The following is a 16,766-nucleotide window of genomic DNA, read 5'->3' on the forward strand; positions in this document are numbered from 1 at the left end:
TGGAACATCGGATAAGATACCGCGAAATTCTACTATAGATACACAATCTGTTGTTTGATTTTGGCTTTCACTGAAAAAACCCGGATCGTTTCGGTGTTCATGATGCCTATAGTTGCAACGTCAGTAAATTAATGACATATAAGCTTGTAATCAACATTAAATGAGCTTTATGGCGGACACTATTTTTTTAGAGCTGAACAAGTCATATCAGGGCTCTGATGAAACACATTGAGTTGTGATTGAAATTCGTATTGCTGCCGCGACTCACATTTATATGCGTGGTTCGAAACTTGATCAACACTGGAGAGGACGATAGTGACATCTGGTCGAAATGGAAAAAATCTCAAAGAAGCTTGCGGTGATTAATATTAAATATAGAATGAATTCGATATGTTTATCGTCCTAAATTTTGCCGTGAAGCTTGGGATCTAATTGACAAGATTGACTGACAAGGTTTTATTCTGACATCGATGACACAGACGTACACAGTGACATATCAAAGGGTCATTTAACATAACGGAAGGACCATTCATGATGATGATGATGATGATGATGATGAGCTCGAGTCCAAACATCCTTCGTGACAGCAAGGGCATCCAGTTTCACATCATAACGTTGTTTATAGTGGCCATAGACGATGTTGCGAGCATCGGATAAAGCTGTTCCAGCTTCGCGAGCTTTTTTGAGAGCTTTGGTGCTTCGAAGCTTCCACAACGGGCCTCTCAGAAGAGTCCATCCCACGTCATACTACCACTCTTTTGTGAGACCGTCTACACCCACTTATGTGTCGCGAGAACTTATTCAACATCTCACACACCGCCGGTTTGCATCATTTTTCCCCAAGCTTCTCGCCAGAACCGTAAAAATACCTGCATATATAGGTGGTGGAGCTGCTGCTGTGAGCTCTTATGTTGCGTACAAGGTCGAAGAAGCAACCAATTTTTCTCATGAGAAACTTTCACAGCTCAAGGACTTTGCACAGGGTATGAAAAACAGATTGGGCGATGCTTTTGGTGGGCGAGGTGGTTCTGACGGTGAAGAAGGTGGAGATAGTGATCGCGACGCCGCGGCAGCAGCAGCACTACTGGCGTCCTTGGGCAAAGAACAGTTCAGTGCACAGGAAAGGGGAGATGAGGAAGACGAGGACGAAGAAGAAGAAGAAGCTGATGATAACACCGAAAACGATATCTTGAACTTGACCAAACAGATGATCGAAATACGGGCCATCCTCAACAAGGTAGATTCATCTTCAGCCAACCTAACATTACCGTCCATTGTGGTGGTAGGCTCACAGTCGTCTGGGAAATCTTCAGTTCTTGAATCTATTGTAGGGAAGGAGTTTCTGCCCAAAGGTTCCAACATGGTTACAAGAAGACCGATCGAACTGACGCTGGTCAACACTGCAGGTTCAAATGAGACTACAGCAGATTTTCCTTCCCTTCGTGCCTATAATATCAAGGATTTTAATGAGGTGAAGCGCATCCTTATGGAATTGAACATGGCCGTTCCTTCTACGGAAGCAGTTTCCGCTGATCCCATCCAACTAACTATCAAATCTTCGCGGGTTCCAGATTTGTCTTTAGTCGATCTACCAGGCTACATTCAAGTGGAAGCCGCAGATCAGCCCTTGGAGCTAAAATCCAAGATCCGCCAGTTATGTGACAAATACCTAGCAGAACCAAACATTATATTGGCAATCTCCGCAGCCGATGTTGATTTAGCGAACAGCAGTGCATTAAGGGCTAGTAAAATTGCGGATCCTAAGGGAACAAGAACCATCGGAGTCATTACAAAGCTAGACTTGGTGGATCCCGCTCGGGCTCGTGAGGTTCTTAATAGTAAAAAGTACCCACTGAAAATGGGCTACGTCGGTGTCATTACAAGGGCCCCTAGTACCACCGCCAAATTTTTTGATACTGGTTCGAAACAGGGTCTTTTTACTCGAAAAGACCCTAAAGAGACCGTGGTCGAACAAACACGTTCGTTTGAAAGGGATTATTTCAGGCAAAATAGAAGTACTTTCACTAACTGTCAAGTCTCAACCAAGAAGCTTAGGGAAAAGCTCATAAGCATTTTGGAGATATCTATGTCTGAAGCGCTCGAACCTACATCAAGATTGATCCATCAAGAGCTTGATGATACGTCATACTTGTTCAAAGTGGAGTTCAATGACCGCCAGCTCACTCCTAAATCATACCTTTTAAGTAACGTTGACGTTCTGAAACTTTCGATCAAGGAACTACAAGAAAAGTTTAACAGATACGAGCTAAAGTCTATTCTGAAAGCCGACTTAGATCAGCGTGTACTTGACCTTCTTGCAACACGGTATTGGAAAGACGACAACTTACAGGAGCTGACTGCTAAGAAAACTGAAAAAGATGAGTCTTCGGCACTGTACTGGCATAAAAAATTAGAACTTTCTTCCGGAAGTCTCACAAAAATTGGTGTTGGAAGAATCTCGACGTCGCTGGTCACCAATGCAATCTTGAAGGAGCTAGAAAACGTTTTAGACCTGACACAACTGAAAAATCACGATTTGATCAAGGAGTTGGTGAACAACACGGCAGTGAACGTACTGAACACGAAGTACTACTCCACGGCAGATCAAGTCGAGAACTGTATCAAACCTTTCAAGTATGAAATTGACTTGGAGGAGCGTGACTGGGCAGTGGCGCATGAGCACGCTACGAACTTGATTAGGGAAGAGATGAGACAATGCAGTGAGAGATTGCAGGCCATCAAAAATATGGTAGGGGGGCGTAAACTATCTCAAGTTATGACTTACTTGAAGCAGGATGTTGGAAATCAGGAGACCTTAGGTTTTTCCGGGTTGTTACTGGAGCGTGGTCGAGAAGCTGAATTTTTGGAGAAGAGATCTCACCTCCTGAATTTCAGGTTGAAGATTCTGAAAAACAAATGCCATTCCACCGCTGATAAGGACTTATGTCCAGAAGTGTTTTTGAATGCCGTCAGTGACAAACTGACTTCAACTGCGGTCTTGTTTTTGAACGTCGAGTTGCTCAGTGATTTCTTCTACAATTTTCCGATCGAGCTGGATAGAAAGCTCTCGGGACTCTCTGACGAACAGGTAGAGCTATTTGCTAAAGAGGACCCCCGCATTGCTCGTCATATCGACCTGCAGAAACGGAAAGATCTTTTGGAACTTGCTCTAGAGCGCATAGATTCTATTCTGATGTACAAGAGAAGCTACAAAAATGCGAAATCTTGAGTTACCCATTATGCGAGGGGACTGTCCTAGTCTACTCAACACAAATTCTGTAAATACGAATATTGGCGAGAATCGAAAAGTTCATAAAATAATGATGATAAGGACAAGTTATACTACCAACTGTTTGACAAGCCCTGCGGCAGTGCCATTTTCCATTTCGTTTCAATTCATTTCAAACTCAATTCTTTTCTTTTCTCTTTATTCCCTTTATTTTCGTTTTACATGGTTACTATACAGATTTTGGCGTCTGTTTGACCTATCCATTTGTTTGACAGATGGTATGGTACGCTCTGCGACGCAGGATTTCTTTCACTTCATCGATGGGATTTTCCGCCCTAATCGCGTTTTTCAAGCGGATTGTATCTCAGGAACTTTTCGATCAAGTCCACATGCGTCAGAATCATACGTCTGCAGCAGTATCTCTTCAGACCAAGTCTTGAAAGCGCAGTTCCTTCGTCCAGCTCGTCTTCTTGCAACATGTTCAAATAAGCTTCCCATTTGTCACCAACAACCTTCCCGCAGGAAAAACATCTCACTGGAACAATCATCGCCCTCGATACTGTCCACGATCAACAGCAGATACCTCCAGGATAGTACAAGAGCTTTCGTTTCCTTCTCCAAAACTCAAAAGTTGAAGCTCATCTCTCTCGAAAGTTTTTTGATCTTTTAGAGATGTCTAAATTTTTGTTTAGTACAGAGTGATATGGCCTTTTGAATATTTTGAAAAATTTTTGGTTATTGCATGCGATGAGCTAGTGAACTTGAGCCTTCTGGATATTTCAGCGGCGTGGAAAGAAGGTACTGGGCCATTGAAAGACCACTGATAGAGCTTGAGAAAAAATGGTACAGTCAGTACACCATGAAAAATACAAACTGGGCGTTGTTTCTGGTGGGAAAGTGGTGTTTCCGCGGGCAAGCAACAGATCGTGCAGTTCAAAGACTGTGACACTGCTAACACACAACCAGAGCGGCATAATCGTTCCGTTTAATAACCAGCTGAAAATTTATTCGTTAGAAACTCGGCAGTGCGTCAAAACTTTGAAATATGCGAACAACAAGCAATTGGCAGATGCGTTTCTCGGTCCAAGATCCGCTCATGTGAGCCATCTTGCGCTGGGAGACGTCACGAAACAGGCTGAAAGTGATACAGGGACCGAGGAATTTGAGATCAGCGTTTTTTCCAGCTTGGGTACCGTCATAGTGGTCAACTACAAGGGACGGCTTGCGGAAGAAGCAAAAGTGGTGGAGCTTGGAAACGATTTCGCACAGGATGAGCGTGTCATTAAAGTATTCGAAACGGTTCAAGAAGGCGCCCTCAGGGTTTTAACTTCTGTCCAGGAATCGTCTGCGGCGTACACATACAGACTATACGAGTATAATCGTGCCGAACAGAAGCTGATCGAACGCCGGAAAATCGATCATGTTCTGCTGTCTGCATGGTCTTCCAATAGTCAATATTTATCCATACTGAAGAAAGATCAAAGCAGCAAAAAGGAAGTACATGTGTGGTCGGTTTTCTCGGATGTTCCTGAAAATGACATTAAGCTACCGCTTCCCTCGACGTCCAACTCTTCCACAGCCTCGTCAAACTCCCATTTTGCAACAGTCATGGCTTTGGACAATGAATGTTCGCAACTGGCCGTTGGGTTTGCCTCTGGTGTGATCAATGTTGTCAATCTCCAGGACCGGTCGTCTCGCTTGCTCAAGTGGCACATCGATTCCGTGCTTTCCTTGTGCTTTACTTCAGATGGATCATACCTGCTTTCCGGTGGTTGGGAAAAGGTGCTTAGCTTTTGGCAGCTATCCACAAATCTACAGCAGTTTCTACCCCGATTGAATGGTGTTGTTGTAGATTGCGAACTTGTCAACGAGAAGTTTTATAGCCTGGGTCTACATATCACTGAGAACCAAATGAGCACCGACTATCAGCTGCTGATACTCAATGCGACCGATCTGAATTCTAGAGTTTCCGTCAGCGGGCCTCTCTGTGTCTTTCAAACGGCTATTAAGGACGTAATCTCCCCAGTGTCTGCCGTTTCTTCCAAATCTTCTACTGCATCAACAGATTTGGTCAAAGCGTCCAAAAAACAGCAAAGGAAATTAAAGCGGAAGAGACAGGACTACAGTTCCATATTGGAAATTCAGCCCAGTACCAAGCATTTGTACTTTCCTCATACCTCGGCGATTCAAGCCTACGATTTCTACAGGAACGAGCAGGTTTCATATCAGTATCTATCATCCGGCATTAACAATGCGATGGGTAAAGTAAGGGCTGAATTAAACCTGAAAGAGCCATGTATTTCAAATGTCAAATTTACTAAAGATGGAACCTGGATGATTTCATATGAGGTTGAGTTTTCTCCAGATAATTTACTATCATCAAATGACATGCAGCATGTTCTTAAATTCTGGAAGTTGTCTGAAAAGGGTGACTGGACCTTAATTACGAAAGTTATCGGGCCTCATGGTGCAAATGCGCCCGTTACAAGCATTTTGGTGGCCCCAAGATCCATCAACGGGTCTCATGGATGTTTAACGGCAGACAACAATGGCGGTATCAAGTATTGGTCCTTCAGCGAAAGCGACTCGAATTGGCAACTATCCAAATTTGCCCCGCCTAACAACAATCATTTCAGTAATTCTGTCGAGCTGGCTTGGTCCCTCGATGGAAGTCTGATATTTCATGCATTTGACGACAAAGTCACCGTTCTGGATTTCAATAATTTCGATAAGTTCAAAAAGCACTCCGAAGACGCATTCAACGAATTCACTATGGACTCTTCAGTCCAATCAATAATGCTGGTGAATGATTCTAATTTAATAGTTGCGACTCAAACCACTTTAAACTCGGTCAATCTACTTCGAGGTCGGATAGAAGTTACTTTCGACCTTTTCCCATATGTCAACGGGGTTTACAAAAATGGTCATCTTGGAAGACTGATGACTTGTGACGAGAAGAATGGCCGTGTGGCTCTCGTTCTCAACCAACAAAATAAGGAGACCAGTAAGATGCTCGCTTCCGATTATAGTTCTCGGGTTATTATTTTCAACGCAGATCTAACTCAAAAACTTGGCTCTTTTCAACATAGCGACTACATTTCGTGTATTAGGTGGAACCACGACACGGACTTCATATTTTTGGACATCAAAAATAGACTCGGAGTGGTCAGTACAACGACAAGCGCAGAAATGTTCGAAGAGGTGGACAAGGATGCTGTGATGGATCCCTTGGACTCTAACAGATTCGAACTCGAGTTGAAAAAATTAACCAACAGTAATGAAAATGCGGTGAACGGTAACAGTGGCCACGAGGAAGACGCAGAAGAAGAGGATGCCACTCTCGATTTCATCAACGGCGAAAAGTCGCAGAAACTTCTGAATATGAACAGCTTCACCAGCATGTTCGAGAATTTGGGAAATGTGCAAATGGACACCCTTTTTGATAGAGTATTAAAAGCTATTTCATAGAGTAAACAGGATACTGTTCATACTGTTTATAAAATCATCTTTGATAGGCTTGGAGGCGTCGAGTCCCGTTAAGCGAGTTCACATCTTATCTAGACATGTCAGAGACGGCAAAGTATGAAGTGATATTTAAATTGATACTAGTCAAGAAAACCGGACATTGAATCCTTAGGATATCTGCCTAATCCAACTTCCTAAAGGTCAACTTCTCACTTTCATACCGCCACCAAAATGCCTATGGCTGCCATTGGGTCCTTGCTTGACACGGACATGTATAAGTTAACTATGCATGCTGCCGTGGTGCGAAACTTCCCAGATGTAGAGACTGTATATAAGTACACGAATAGATCGCCACAAATGACGTTCAACAAAGAAGCCATTTCGTGGCTTCAATGTGAAATTGAGCATCTGGGCGATTTGAGATTCACGGAGGACGAAATCAGCTATTTGAGGGAGGCAATCCCATTTTTACCTGAAGACTATTTAGAATACCTGTCCAGTGGACAGGTCTTGTTGCGTCCCAATGAGCAGATCCAAATATCCACTGAGCCTGCAGAAAATGAAGGTAAATTTCATTTAAGGTTGCAGGTTCGTGGTCTTTGGAAGGATACGATCCTTTACGAAATTCCGCTTTTGGCACTCATTTCGGAAGCTTATTTCAAGTTTGTCGATACCGATTGGAAGTACGACAACCAAACGGAAAGAGCTCGCCAAAAGACTCTCGAACTCATTAGACATGGTATCAATTTCAGCGAATTTGGCAGCAGAAGGAGAAGATCTAGAAAAACGCATGACCTGGTGATGACTGGGATTATGCAGGCTGTTTGCGAAAGCGACGAAAGTGGCCGTAAATGTTTTGCCGGAACCTCCAACGTTTTCTTCGCAAAAAAATATGGTGTCAAGCCGATCGGTACTGTCGCCCACGAATGGATGATGGGTATTGCGTCCTTGACCATGGATTTCGTCAATGCCAATAAAGACGCGATGGACTACTGGGTAAACACTTTTGGAGGTGAGAATGCTGGCCTTGCTTTAACCGACACTTTTGGGACCGACAACTTTCTGAAATCATTGAAGCCTCCATATTCTGATTACTATGTTGGTGTCAGGCAAGATTCCGGGGATCCAGAAGAGTACACCAAAAAAATTGCGGATCACTACACGAAAGAGTTGAAATACCCTCCGTTTTCGAAAGTAATTTGTTATTCGGACTCTCTGAATCCTGAAAGGGCGATCGAGTTGGCGGCGATGGCTCACAAGTATGGCCTTAAAGCTACTTTTGGAATTGGTACCAATTTTACAAACGATTTTAACAGCGTTAAAAACCCATCTCAAAAGAGCGAACCTCTCAACATTGTTATCAAGCTATTAGAGGTTAACGGAAACCCTGCGATTAAGATTTCAGATAATTTAGGCAAGAACATGGGGGACCCTGAGACCGTCCGGAAAGTGAAAGAACAACTTGGTTATACAGAACGAGCTTGGGCAGGCGATAACGAGGCTCACAGATGGACTTCCTGATAGAACTAGCTTGGTCAAACGGACCGAGCTAACTTTTGATTTTACTGACGCACAACCGTCTCCTGTGACCTTCAAATTTTATGGTGGCAGGGGACTAGTTATACCAGATGGTCCGAACGGTAGTTCAGACTCCGATACGTAACGTAGCCAATTGAACTTGAGCTTTGATCTAAAGTGGGTCCACTCATTCACTCAATACAGCAGTCTCTCGATTGTTATTTGATTCGGGCTCCATTAATTCGTAAGGTTACAATTTACCATGCAAACTGGACCTCGTAGCTTAGATGAGTTGAGTCTGGTACAAGTTTTAGAGCAAGCTAGTGATGCTCGGCATGCCGGATCACAAGTCCAGAGAGCTGCAGAAGTTCAGCTTAAGACCTGGGAGACCCAGAAAGGATTCCATTATTTGTTGCAATCGATATATCTGGATCTATCGTGTCCCTTGAACATCAGATGGCTAGCGATTATTCAGTTTAAGAACGGTGTTGAAAAGTACTGGCGTTCCACCAGAGTGAACGCAATAGCTAAAGATGAAAAGGAGTCTATCAGAAGCCGCGTTTTCGATCTAATTGACGAAAATAATAATCAGCTTTGTATACAAAATGCACAAGCCACGGCTCGCATTGCACGCTTAGATTTTCCGGTTGACTGGCCAAATTTGTTTGAGCAACTAGAACGTATACTTGGAAATGATGCTATTTGGCAAGATAACATTAAAGTATACAATCTCTTGTTGATCACCAATCAAGTAGTCAAAATCATGGCCACTGCAAGAATTGGAAGGTGTCGACCTGCAATGCAAAGTAAGGCCCCTTTAATTTTTCCGCTTGTGGTCCGGACCTATCTCAAAGCATTCAACGAATGGGCCAAGTCAGGCAGCATTGATGAAGATAGCCTCGCACAGATCCAAGTTTCATACCTAGCATTGAAAGTGCTGAGACGTCTGATTGCAGAAGGTTACGAATCACCTCATAGAAATGAGCCTGTCCGTGAATTTTTGCAAATATCCATCGCACACTTTGAACTGCTCTTATCCCATTACGATAATTATAAGAAATTCGACCTTTTCGAAAAGTATGTGAGATGCTACGGCAAGCTCTACTACAATATTATGTGTGCTTCTCCGTCGAATTTCATTCTCTTGCCATGCTCCTTGCAGATTCTAATGACTTTTACCAAGCTATTGATCGATAGGGCACCAGATGTATACAACGAAAATGCAGATCTGAACGGAGATTTTTGGGAACAGATAGCGATCCGTGGCTTTCTGCTCTTGAAAAAGCTCATCAACTTTATTCATAAAAAAGGCGCTGTCACCATCAAGGCGAAAAATGATAAGGCCGAAGTTGATGCAGCCATTAAACGAATTTCGACTGACTTTTTGAACGAGCAGCTGGTTCAACGGTGGGTGGATCTTCTTATGGGCTGGTACATTAAATTGCGGCTTTCAGAACTTGAAAGTTGGTCTCTAGACCCCGAAGAATGGATGAATGAGCAGTTGGCAACGAGCTATGAACATCAAATAAGGCCTTGCGCCGAAAATTTCTTTCAGGATCTGATAGACACTTTCTCAGAAGTGCTAGTTCCTTATTTGCTCAATAAAATACAAACTGATGTGTCAAGTTTGGGTTTTGGAATGGAAGACCTTCTGAGTAAGGATAGCATTTTTGCAAGCTTCCAACTAAGCGCTGCCTCAATTAGCGACTCTGTTGATTTCGATCGGCTTTTGGTTGACGTTTTCATTCCAGAGGCAGCAAACCCCAAAGCGTCCCAAGAATCTTCTAAAATTCTAAAAAGAAGAGTTGCGCTTGTTATCAATGAATGGTGCACTGTTAAATGCTCCGAAGAAAGTAAACAATTGTGCTACAAACTGCTACTCCAGCTAATAAATCAGGAGAATGACAGAGTCATTCAACTAACCGCTGTTCAGACTTTAAGGACGATGGTAGACGATTGGAATTTTGACAAGAGATCGTTCCAGCCTTACTTGGAAGATACTGTCTCGGTTCTATTGAAAAGGCTTTTACCTTCTGTATCATTGACCGAAACTCGTCTGTATGTTTTGAATACACTGAGTGATGTCATCATTCAAACTAAACCTCTGATCAGCACGACACAGCTGGTAGAGATATTGCATGTTGTCCCAGCTCTGTGGGAAATATCGATAAAGGAGCCTAGTGAGTCTATATTGACGAACGCCCTCCTGAGGCTTCTACGCCATTGTGTAGATTCTTTGAGTCAAAACTCCCCCGCCACTTGGGAAACCGCATTGCCTATCACCCAAGCTGCTTGCAATCCCAGCTCCCCGCATTACTCACTGTTATATGAGGATGGATTCGAACTATGGCAGAGCCTTTTACAAAACTGTCCATCAGATGTTGAAGCAGAGAGTGTATTCTCCTCGCTGATACCACTTTTGCATGGTGCTATCCAAAATCAGACCGAGATACTGCCCACCCTGTTAGAGATTGTTAGGAGTTATTCCTTGTTATTCAGGACTGGGCACTTCAGACAATTTGAATCGTTGTCCTTTGCTATTTCACATTTGTCGAAGTATTTGCTGAAACTTCGAGATGATTCGTTTGATTTACTATTATCAATACTTGATATTTTAGTACTTGCTACAAATCAGGAAGACATGAATTCTTTGCTGGACTATCTGTTAGGAACTCGTGTTTTTGATGCAATATTCGATGCTTTATTTAAGGAAGAGCCGATATCCAGTTTTCAAGCTGGGCAGCTGCTTCAAATAATTGCAAGAGTTGCCTTCATCAACCCACAATCTATACTACAGATTCTGGAAGCATTCTACTATCAACTTCCAAACTCCTCAGAAAATTCATACCTTCCTTTGGATCAAAGAAAAGCCATCAACAGAGAAATGTCATTTGAAGACGTCGTGAGTAAGTTCATGACTATATGGATTCTTTGTTTCAAAGATTTTTACGATCCTAAGGTGAGAAAGATTCACACACTCGGTATTTCATCTATGTTGCGCTCGTCAGCACTGCCAGTATTGGCAGAATTTCCGAGCATGGCATCCATTTGGGTAGAGTTTCTAGAAGAGATCAACGAAACCGCTGGAGGAGATTGCGAAAAGTTCCATTTGAAGGACAACATCCCTGTCACCGACGACAATGAATCAGAATATCCTCCGACTTGTGAGCAGCTGCGCTTTGTTCGGCTTACCAGGGAGAGAGATCCCGCCCACAATGTGAGCCTAAAGGAAAACATAACACAGATCGTGCAGTTTTTGGAAACGAAGCTTGGACCGCAATTTCCAGAGCTTCTCGCATCTGTCGACGGTGCTACTCTTGAGAATTTGAATGTTTTCTTATCTTTGCCTTCACAAAAGTAATGTGCCTTCTTGCATGTGCAACGTGCGACGTAGTAGAATGCATCAAATCACTGGCGACCGCGCATGTTCTATTAGTACTAAAAAAACGAAAATCATTCAATCTCTAGCTAGTCTATTAAATGAACACGATTCGAGCTGCCTGCAATCTTGCGCAACTCGAAGTATTTCAAAATCGCTTCGTAACACGTAATGTACTGTGTTAAATTTTGAACCATTGATATTCTTTGCTTCCTCAATTCGTTGACGATAATAAATATGAGATCGTGTGGCGAATTCCAAACGTCGATTCTGTTGGAGCCATCAGTCGGATGCTCCAACACATTGAATAAGTAGTCTAGTGTGATGAAGACACCAGTTCTTCCACAACCCGCAGAGCAATGAACCAATAAAGGCGAGCTCACACTAGTAGTCATCGATCCTAACGTGTTCGCTTTCTCGGAAGGCAACTCCTTCGTTTTCATGATGTTTTCGTACATTTGTCCATCTCGAATGTTTTCAACGAAAGCCTTGGGGCTGTTCAAAAGAAGGTTTTTAATCCGATGAAGTTTCAAGACGTCCCCCAACACAATACCACAAGAGTCTAGCCACCGCGTGTATTGAAGTTGACAGACTGTATGAACAGTCCCCCAAGATTTCCCGTTTTGTTTCAATTTGGCCACGTCTTCCTTGTTGGTTTCTGTACTATGAGAATGGTTTTTTTCTTTAGGAGAAATCAATCGCTTGACTTCTATCACTCGTAGAATGCAGCCTTTGACGCCACAAACATTTTCATAAGTATCACTAACACTGACATCAAACTTTTCGAGAGCACTAGAATTCCAGTAAATGTCCCACTTACGCATGCTTAGTTCATCATCCGAATTCAAAGATAAAATGACTTTAATGCCGTTACTGACAACGACTTTCCAAAAGTCATCTAAAGTAGAGGGTAAAGGAGCTTGTGTGGCGATATAATTGAAATCTGGATTGATTTGAGGAATCTTCAGGTAGTTGGCGTTGAAATAATCGTTGAACTGATCGTTTTCCGAGGCCGATTTTGTTTTATGCATATTTCGCTTGGAGTCAAATGACGACGAAGCAGGACGCAGTGGCGGCCTCACATTCTCAACTTCTTGTTCATTTAAGTGATCATAGGGCCTTTCGGATTTAGCGTACTCTTGTGAGAAATAAGAGTTGCGTCTTTTGCGAATCGTCTTGTTTGACAGCGGGGGGCTTGACACAGGGGTAACGAAAGACGAAGATGAACCGCTTTTCTGCTCAGGCCATATGGGGGAAGGCTCTAGTTTGACCCGTGAGTGCTCATATGGCAAAATGTTTGAGTACCTGTTTTTGGTATAGGATTGTATTCCGCGCGTGAGTAGATAGTTATCCATTGGTGTTTCTGCAATTTCTTCGTCGTCATCGTCGTGTCTGTCAGCATGCTTGCCCTTGGTAAGTGAAACGCCAGCATCATTTAGAGCAAGATCAGAAACTTTCAGTTTTTCACTTGCCTTTATTTTCATTAATTTCGTGAGTATTTCTTGGTTCTCTCCATCATGCAATTCTTCGTTTATGTCCATCTTTAACTTCATATCTTGATCCTGATGATATCCGTCGTTATCTGAATCGTAATCTTGCCGGTTCGGTTTGTATTTCTTTTGCATTTCACGAAAAGAGTAAAGCTTTGTGGGCGTTGGTCTTGCCAAAGAATCACCAGCATTAAGAACAGCTGTAGGTTGAGATCCCAATCCGCGCGCGTTCCCATTCTCCGTATTATTAGGATCTTGTTTCGAGGATTGCAAACAGCGTTCCAGCCTCTTGACTTCAAGTCTTTCGAGACATTCGAATGATTTCAAAATGGTTAAAAGATTCTTATCACCATTATCAGAGAACCTCTTCAACCAAGTCGGCAGGATCTCATCTTGTGATTCTATCAAGTCAGGCATGTGGAAATTAAAGTATTTTTTGAGACTGTCGGGGGAATATTGAATGGAGTCTTTCTTGAATGACTGTATGAACATGTGGTTGGAGTTATCGATCCGTGCATCGCGGTTTGGAATCGTGATTCTCAGATTCATGTTATGCTTATTGGGTTTGGGGCCTTTTTTAAGTGCGCCCTTTTTTATGCTAGAAGAAGATCTGACATTAGTCAAAAGAGAAGGTCTAGTAACGGGTACTTGCTGAAAGCTTGGTGGTTTCTGTTGCAAGCTTGTTTTGCCACCTTGTAAAAAAAAGAGCTTTATTTTGGAAGACTGACTCTGTCCCTTCACTTTCGACAAATGTGGTACCACTTTGTTCAAAATATTCGCTGTTTTCGTAGAGCAGTTTTGTAAAGTACTTCCTTCATCGTAAAACACAAAAGTGGAGTGTGAGTCGACCTCCGCTGAAAGTAGTTGCTGGGTATCGTGGTCTAAAGTTTGAGCAAGTTGAGCAAATGGGAAATTTGGCCGTCGCACGAGTGTGGAAGGAAATTTGAGGTGAACTCGTGTGTAGTTTGGCAGCGGCAGCTGGATGCCACATTGTGACAGATCGAGGAAAAGGGGTGACTCCAGACTACGGGTTTCTGCTATAGCATTGCAGGCTTGCAGCTGAGGTAAATGGTGCGGTCCTGATGTCAAATCCATGGATCCTGTATTGGTTATCGTGCAGGCGTGTTCTGGAGACGAAAATCCCACTTGCGTGGTCGAACCTGTTCTTTGCATTACCTGAAGGGGAGGCTTCCGAAAATACGTGCTCGTGGCGGGAAGCTCACAGGGCACCAAAAAAATTCGCAATTACAGCGAGTTTTCCTGATTGATAAATGATATTGCGAGTGCAAAGACTGTACTTAAGAACAACTCTTGTTACACTATTTTTGAACCTTTTATGTCAAGGGTTCAACGATGAAAAGGACACAAATACTCAAATATTCTGGACTGGCACAAACTGCTCAAAAATTGGGACTTAAAAACTTGGAAATCTTTCAATTACCTGAATTTTTTTGTCGCGTTTGCACTTTGTCTCTAACTCTGCTCCCAGAACACTTATTTAGATGCGGAAAAAAGTGCACTGTTCCTTGTCTACTTTCAAGGCTATCTGACTTAGTGGTAGTAGCTGTGATTAGGATTCATAGACTTTTATCGTCGGCAAGAGGTCAAGTTTGGGACTTAAACAGACCTTCGCGTTGGCCAACTTTTTCAAAAGATGAGAATAAGTGATTTCGGAATATCTTTGTTAAAGACGATCTTCTATTTTAGATGTTCTGGACTTTGACAAAAATTAGGACATTTTGGACGGGTGTGTCGTCAAGCTGTGTCGGGACCGATTGAACACGAAATCGAGAAAAGTGAGCGACGTAACGAGGCTGATAGTATGTGAACCACGCTGGTTTTGATCACAAGATTGGGGGGTTTCATCAATTGATATTTGTCCTCGCTGCGAGAGTACAGAAGTGGTCACCGGATGGGAGTCGCGTGACAACTGTTCCATGACTTTGGTGATTCCCGGTACTAGTGGTATAATTCAGTGTATTGACGTTGGCTAGATGACCAGCAATTTATGTCTCTTGGTGATTTATGCCAACTCTTGTCGCTGTCATCTCGGGGACTCGCTCTGATCGTTTGGCTAATCTGACGTCAGCCACCACACGGGTTGACGTTGGCACATAAAGACGAACCTGTTCAAATACTCACTGCATTTTCCCCAAGATGCTTATGACCTCCATTTGGCAGTAGATCTCTTTTGATATACTTCTCGAATTTGCCCAAAATTGTGTCGCTGCCACCAGAGCTTCAAATACCAGCGGAACGCTGGCACCCATAAATATTCGTCAGTGATGTAGCTCATAATCATTCCACTAGTATCTGATAATGCACGATAACCATACCACTCCCCGGACCACGTCTGTCCTTTTGTCTTCTGGCAGTGAACTTTTTATCACATTCTCGTTGCCCTGTCATCTGTCACCTGGTCGCGTGATCTGCCGTATTTTAAATCTCGCCTTTCAACAGTTCCCATTCCAACCTGTTTTGCCCGAATACATTGTGATTGAATTCAGGGCTGTCTCCAAATCTCTGGCCACTTATGAACCAGATTAGGCTGTTTAAATGCCATTTTCCAAATATTTGTTGTCGTCAATTTTTAGTCAAGTGAAACATATACTTTCCAAGATGCTACGGCATCAGTAGAGGTGTCTTTTAACTCAAAAAAACTCACTGAATTCTATCATCTGTCTGAATCAAATCCTAAGCTGCTTTCAAAGCCTCTAGTTCTTATTTTCTATACACTCTTATAATAATTATAACCATAACTACCGTGTATGTACTTTAATTAGTCGCGAAAATACACCAAATCGTCAAGTTCATCACAAAACAACGATAACTACAACCACTCGCACCGCACATCACGCAATTCTTTAGGATAGATCTCCCTGCCAAACATTCAATTCAATTCAATTGACTCCCCTCCCCCTCATGAGTCGGCAACCGGGGAAAGGTTTCTTCAGCGATCCAGAAACGGACGACACGCTGCGAAATATTAGACGAGAATACCTTGCATCCAAGAAAAACCTACAGGAGCTGCTTATAACTAGTCCGACTTCAATGCGAACTAGACAATTGCAAAATCCAACACCTGTCACTGATTTTTCTCGCAAAGATGGACGACTGAATAATGATGATCATTTAAGGCTACAACTGCGAGAAGGATTAAAATCAGATCCTGAAATAATGCCCGCTGGCGCCACTCCATCCTCCTATAAAACGTTCCAAAAAATTGGACAATCGAAAGCTTACAATGAAATAGATACTATGCGATCCATGTTGTACGATCAACAACGTCAAATTAACCAAATGCAACGAGATTTTGAAAGTCAAGGACAACGAAACGCTGCGTTACATGATCGAGTTTACTATTTGGAGCGCACCGTGGCAAAGCTAGAAGCAGAACTCGAGACTCAATCAACCGTTCGTGACTCGTATGAACCCGTGGTCCGTCCACTACGTACAAAAATTCCTGCACCAGTGGAATTCCAAGATCACGACAATACACGAGCATTACTCAATCCGCAATCCATGGATATGGCCGCAAAAAGACAAATATCCAATTACGAAGATAGTACTACGAGGCTTATACAAATGGCCCAGGATTCGAATTCATGGTCAGGTTAAATTAAATGTTATAACGCTTTCAAAACTTTTAATGGTTGGTGGTTGGGTTTTCAGTCTTTTTTCTTAT

At 42.8% G+C, this 16,766-nt stretch overlaps 7 protein-coding genes across 7 annotated transcripts; 5 read left to right on the forward strand and 2 right to left on the reverse strand.

Annotated features, from left to right (window-relative positions):
- Window positions 1–637: 637 nt before the first annotated feature.
- MGM1 (LALA0S10e01904g1_1) lies at window positions 638–3,229 on the forward strand (the record flags this gene model as incomplete). The annotated part of the gene is made up of 1 exon (XM_022775425.1): window positions 638–3,229. The coding sequence occupies one exon, from the start codon at window positions 638–640 to the stop codon at window positions 3,227–3,229; it is 2,592 nt and encodes an 863-aa protein (XP_022630294.1).
- A 335-nt stretch (window positions 3,230–3,564) lies between these two features.
- RPB10 (LALA0S10e01926g1_1) lies at window positions 3,565–3,777 on the reverse strand (the record flags this gene model as incomplete). The annotated part of the gene is made up of 1 exon (XM_022775426.1): window positions 3,565–3,777. The coding sequence occupies one exon, from the start codon at window positions 3,775–3,777 to the stop codon at window positions 3,565–3,567; it is 213 nt and encodes a 70-aa protein (XP_022630295.1).
- A 292-nt stretch (window positions 3,778–4,069) lies between these two features.
- On the forward strand, window positions 4,070–6,697 carry NAN1 (LALA0S10e01948g1_1; the record flags this gene model as incomplete). Its single annotated transcript, XM_022775427.1, has 1 exon — window positions 4,070–6,697. One exon carries the CDS (start codon window positions 4,070–4,072, stop codon window positions 6,695–6,697), a length of 2,628 nt encoding a protein of 875 aa, XP_022630296.1.
- A 228-nt stretch (window positions 6,698–6,925) lies between these two features.
- Window positions 6,926–8,215, forward strand: NPT1 (LALA0S10e01970g1_1; the record flags this gene model as incomplete). Its single annotated transcript, XM_022775428.1, has 1 exon — window positions 6,926–8,215. The coding sequence occupies one exon, from the start codon at window positions 6,926–6,928 to the stop codon at window positions 8,213–8,215; it is 1,290 nt and encodes a 429-aa protein (XP_022630297.1).
- A 259-nt stretch (window positions 8,216–8,474) lies between these two features.
- KAP120 (LALA0S10e01992g1_1) lies at window positions 8,475–11,573 on the forward strand (the record flags this gene model as incomplete). Its single annotated transcript, XM_022775429.1, has 1 exon — window positions 8,475–11,573. The coding sequence occupies one exon, from the start codon at window positions 8,475–8,477 to the stop codon at window positions 11,571–11,573; it is 3,099 nt and encodes a 1,032-aa protein (XP_022630298.1).
- A 107-nt stretch (window positions 11,574–11,680) lies between these two features.
- On the reverse strand, window positions 11,681–14,254 carry PTP2 (LALA0S10e02014g1_1; the record flags this gene model as incomplete). Its single annotated transcript, XM_022775430.1, has 1 exon — window positions 11,681–14,254. One exon carries the CDS (start codon window positions 14,252–14,254, stop codon window positions 11,681–11,683), a length of 2,574 nt encoding a protein of 857 aa, XP_022630299.1.
- A 1,749-nt stretch (window positions 14,255–16,003) lies between these two features.
- On the forward strand, window positions 16,004–16,693 carry LALA0_S10e02036g (LALA0S10e02036g1_1; the record flags this gene model as incomplete). Its single annotated transcript, XM_022775431.1, has 1 exon — window positions 16,004–16,693. A coding segment is annotated over one exon (690 nt), but the record flags the coding sequence as incomplete, so codon positions are not given.
- Between the last annotated feature and the right edge of the window lie 73 nt (window positions 16,694–16,766).

Source organism: Lachancea lanzarotensis, scaffold LALA0S10 (genome assembly GCF_000938715.1).
Source record: "Lachancea lanzarotensis genome assembly LALA0, scaffold LALA0S10, whole genome shotgun sequence".
In the NCBI taxonomy this organism is placed as follows: Eukaryota; Fungi; Ascomycota; class Saccharomycetes; order Saccharomycetales; family Saccharomycetaceae; genus Lachancea; species Lachancea lanzarotensis.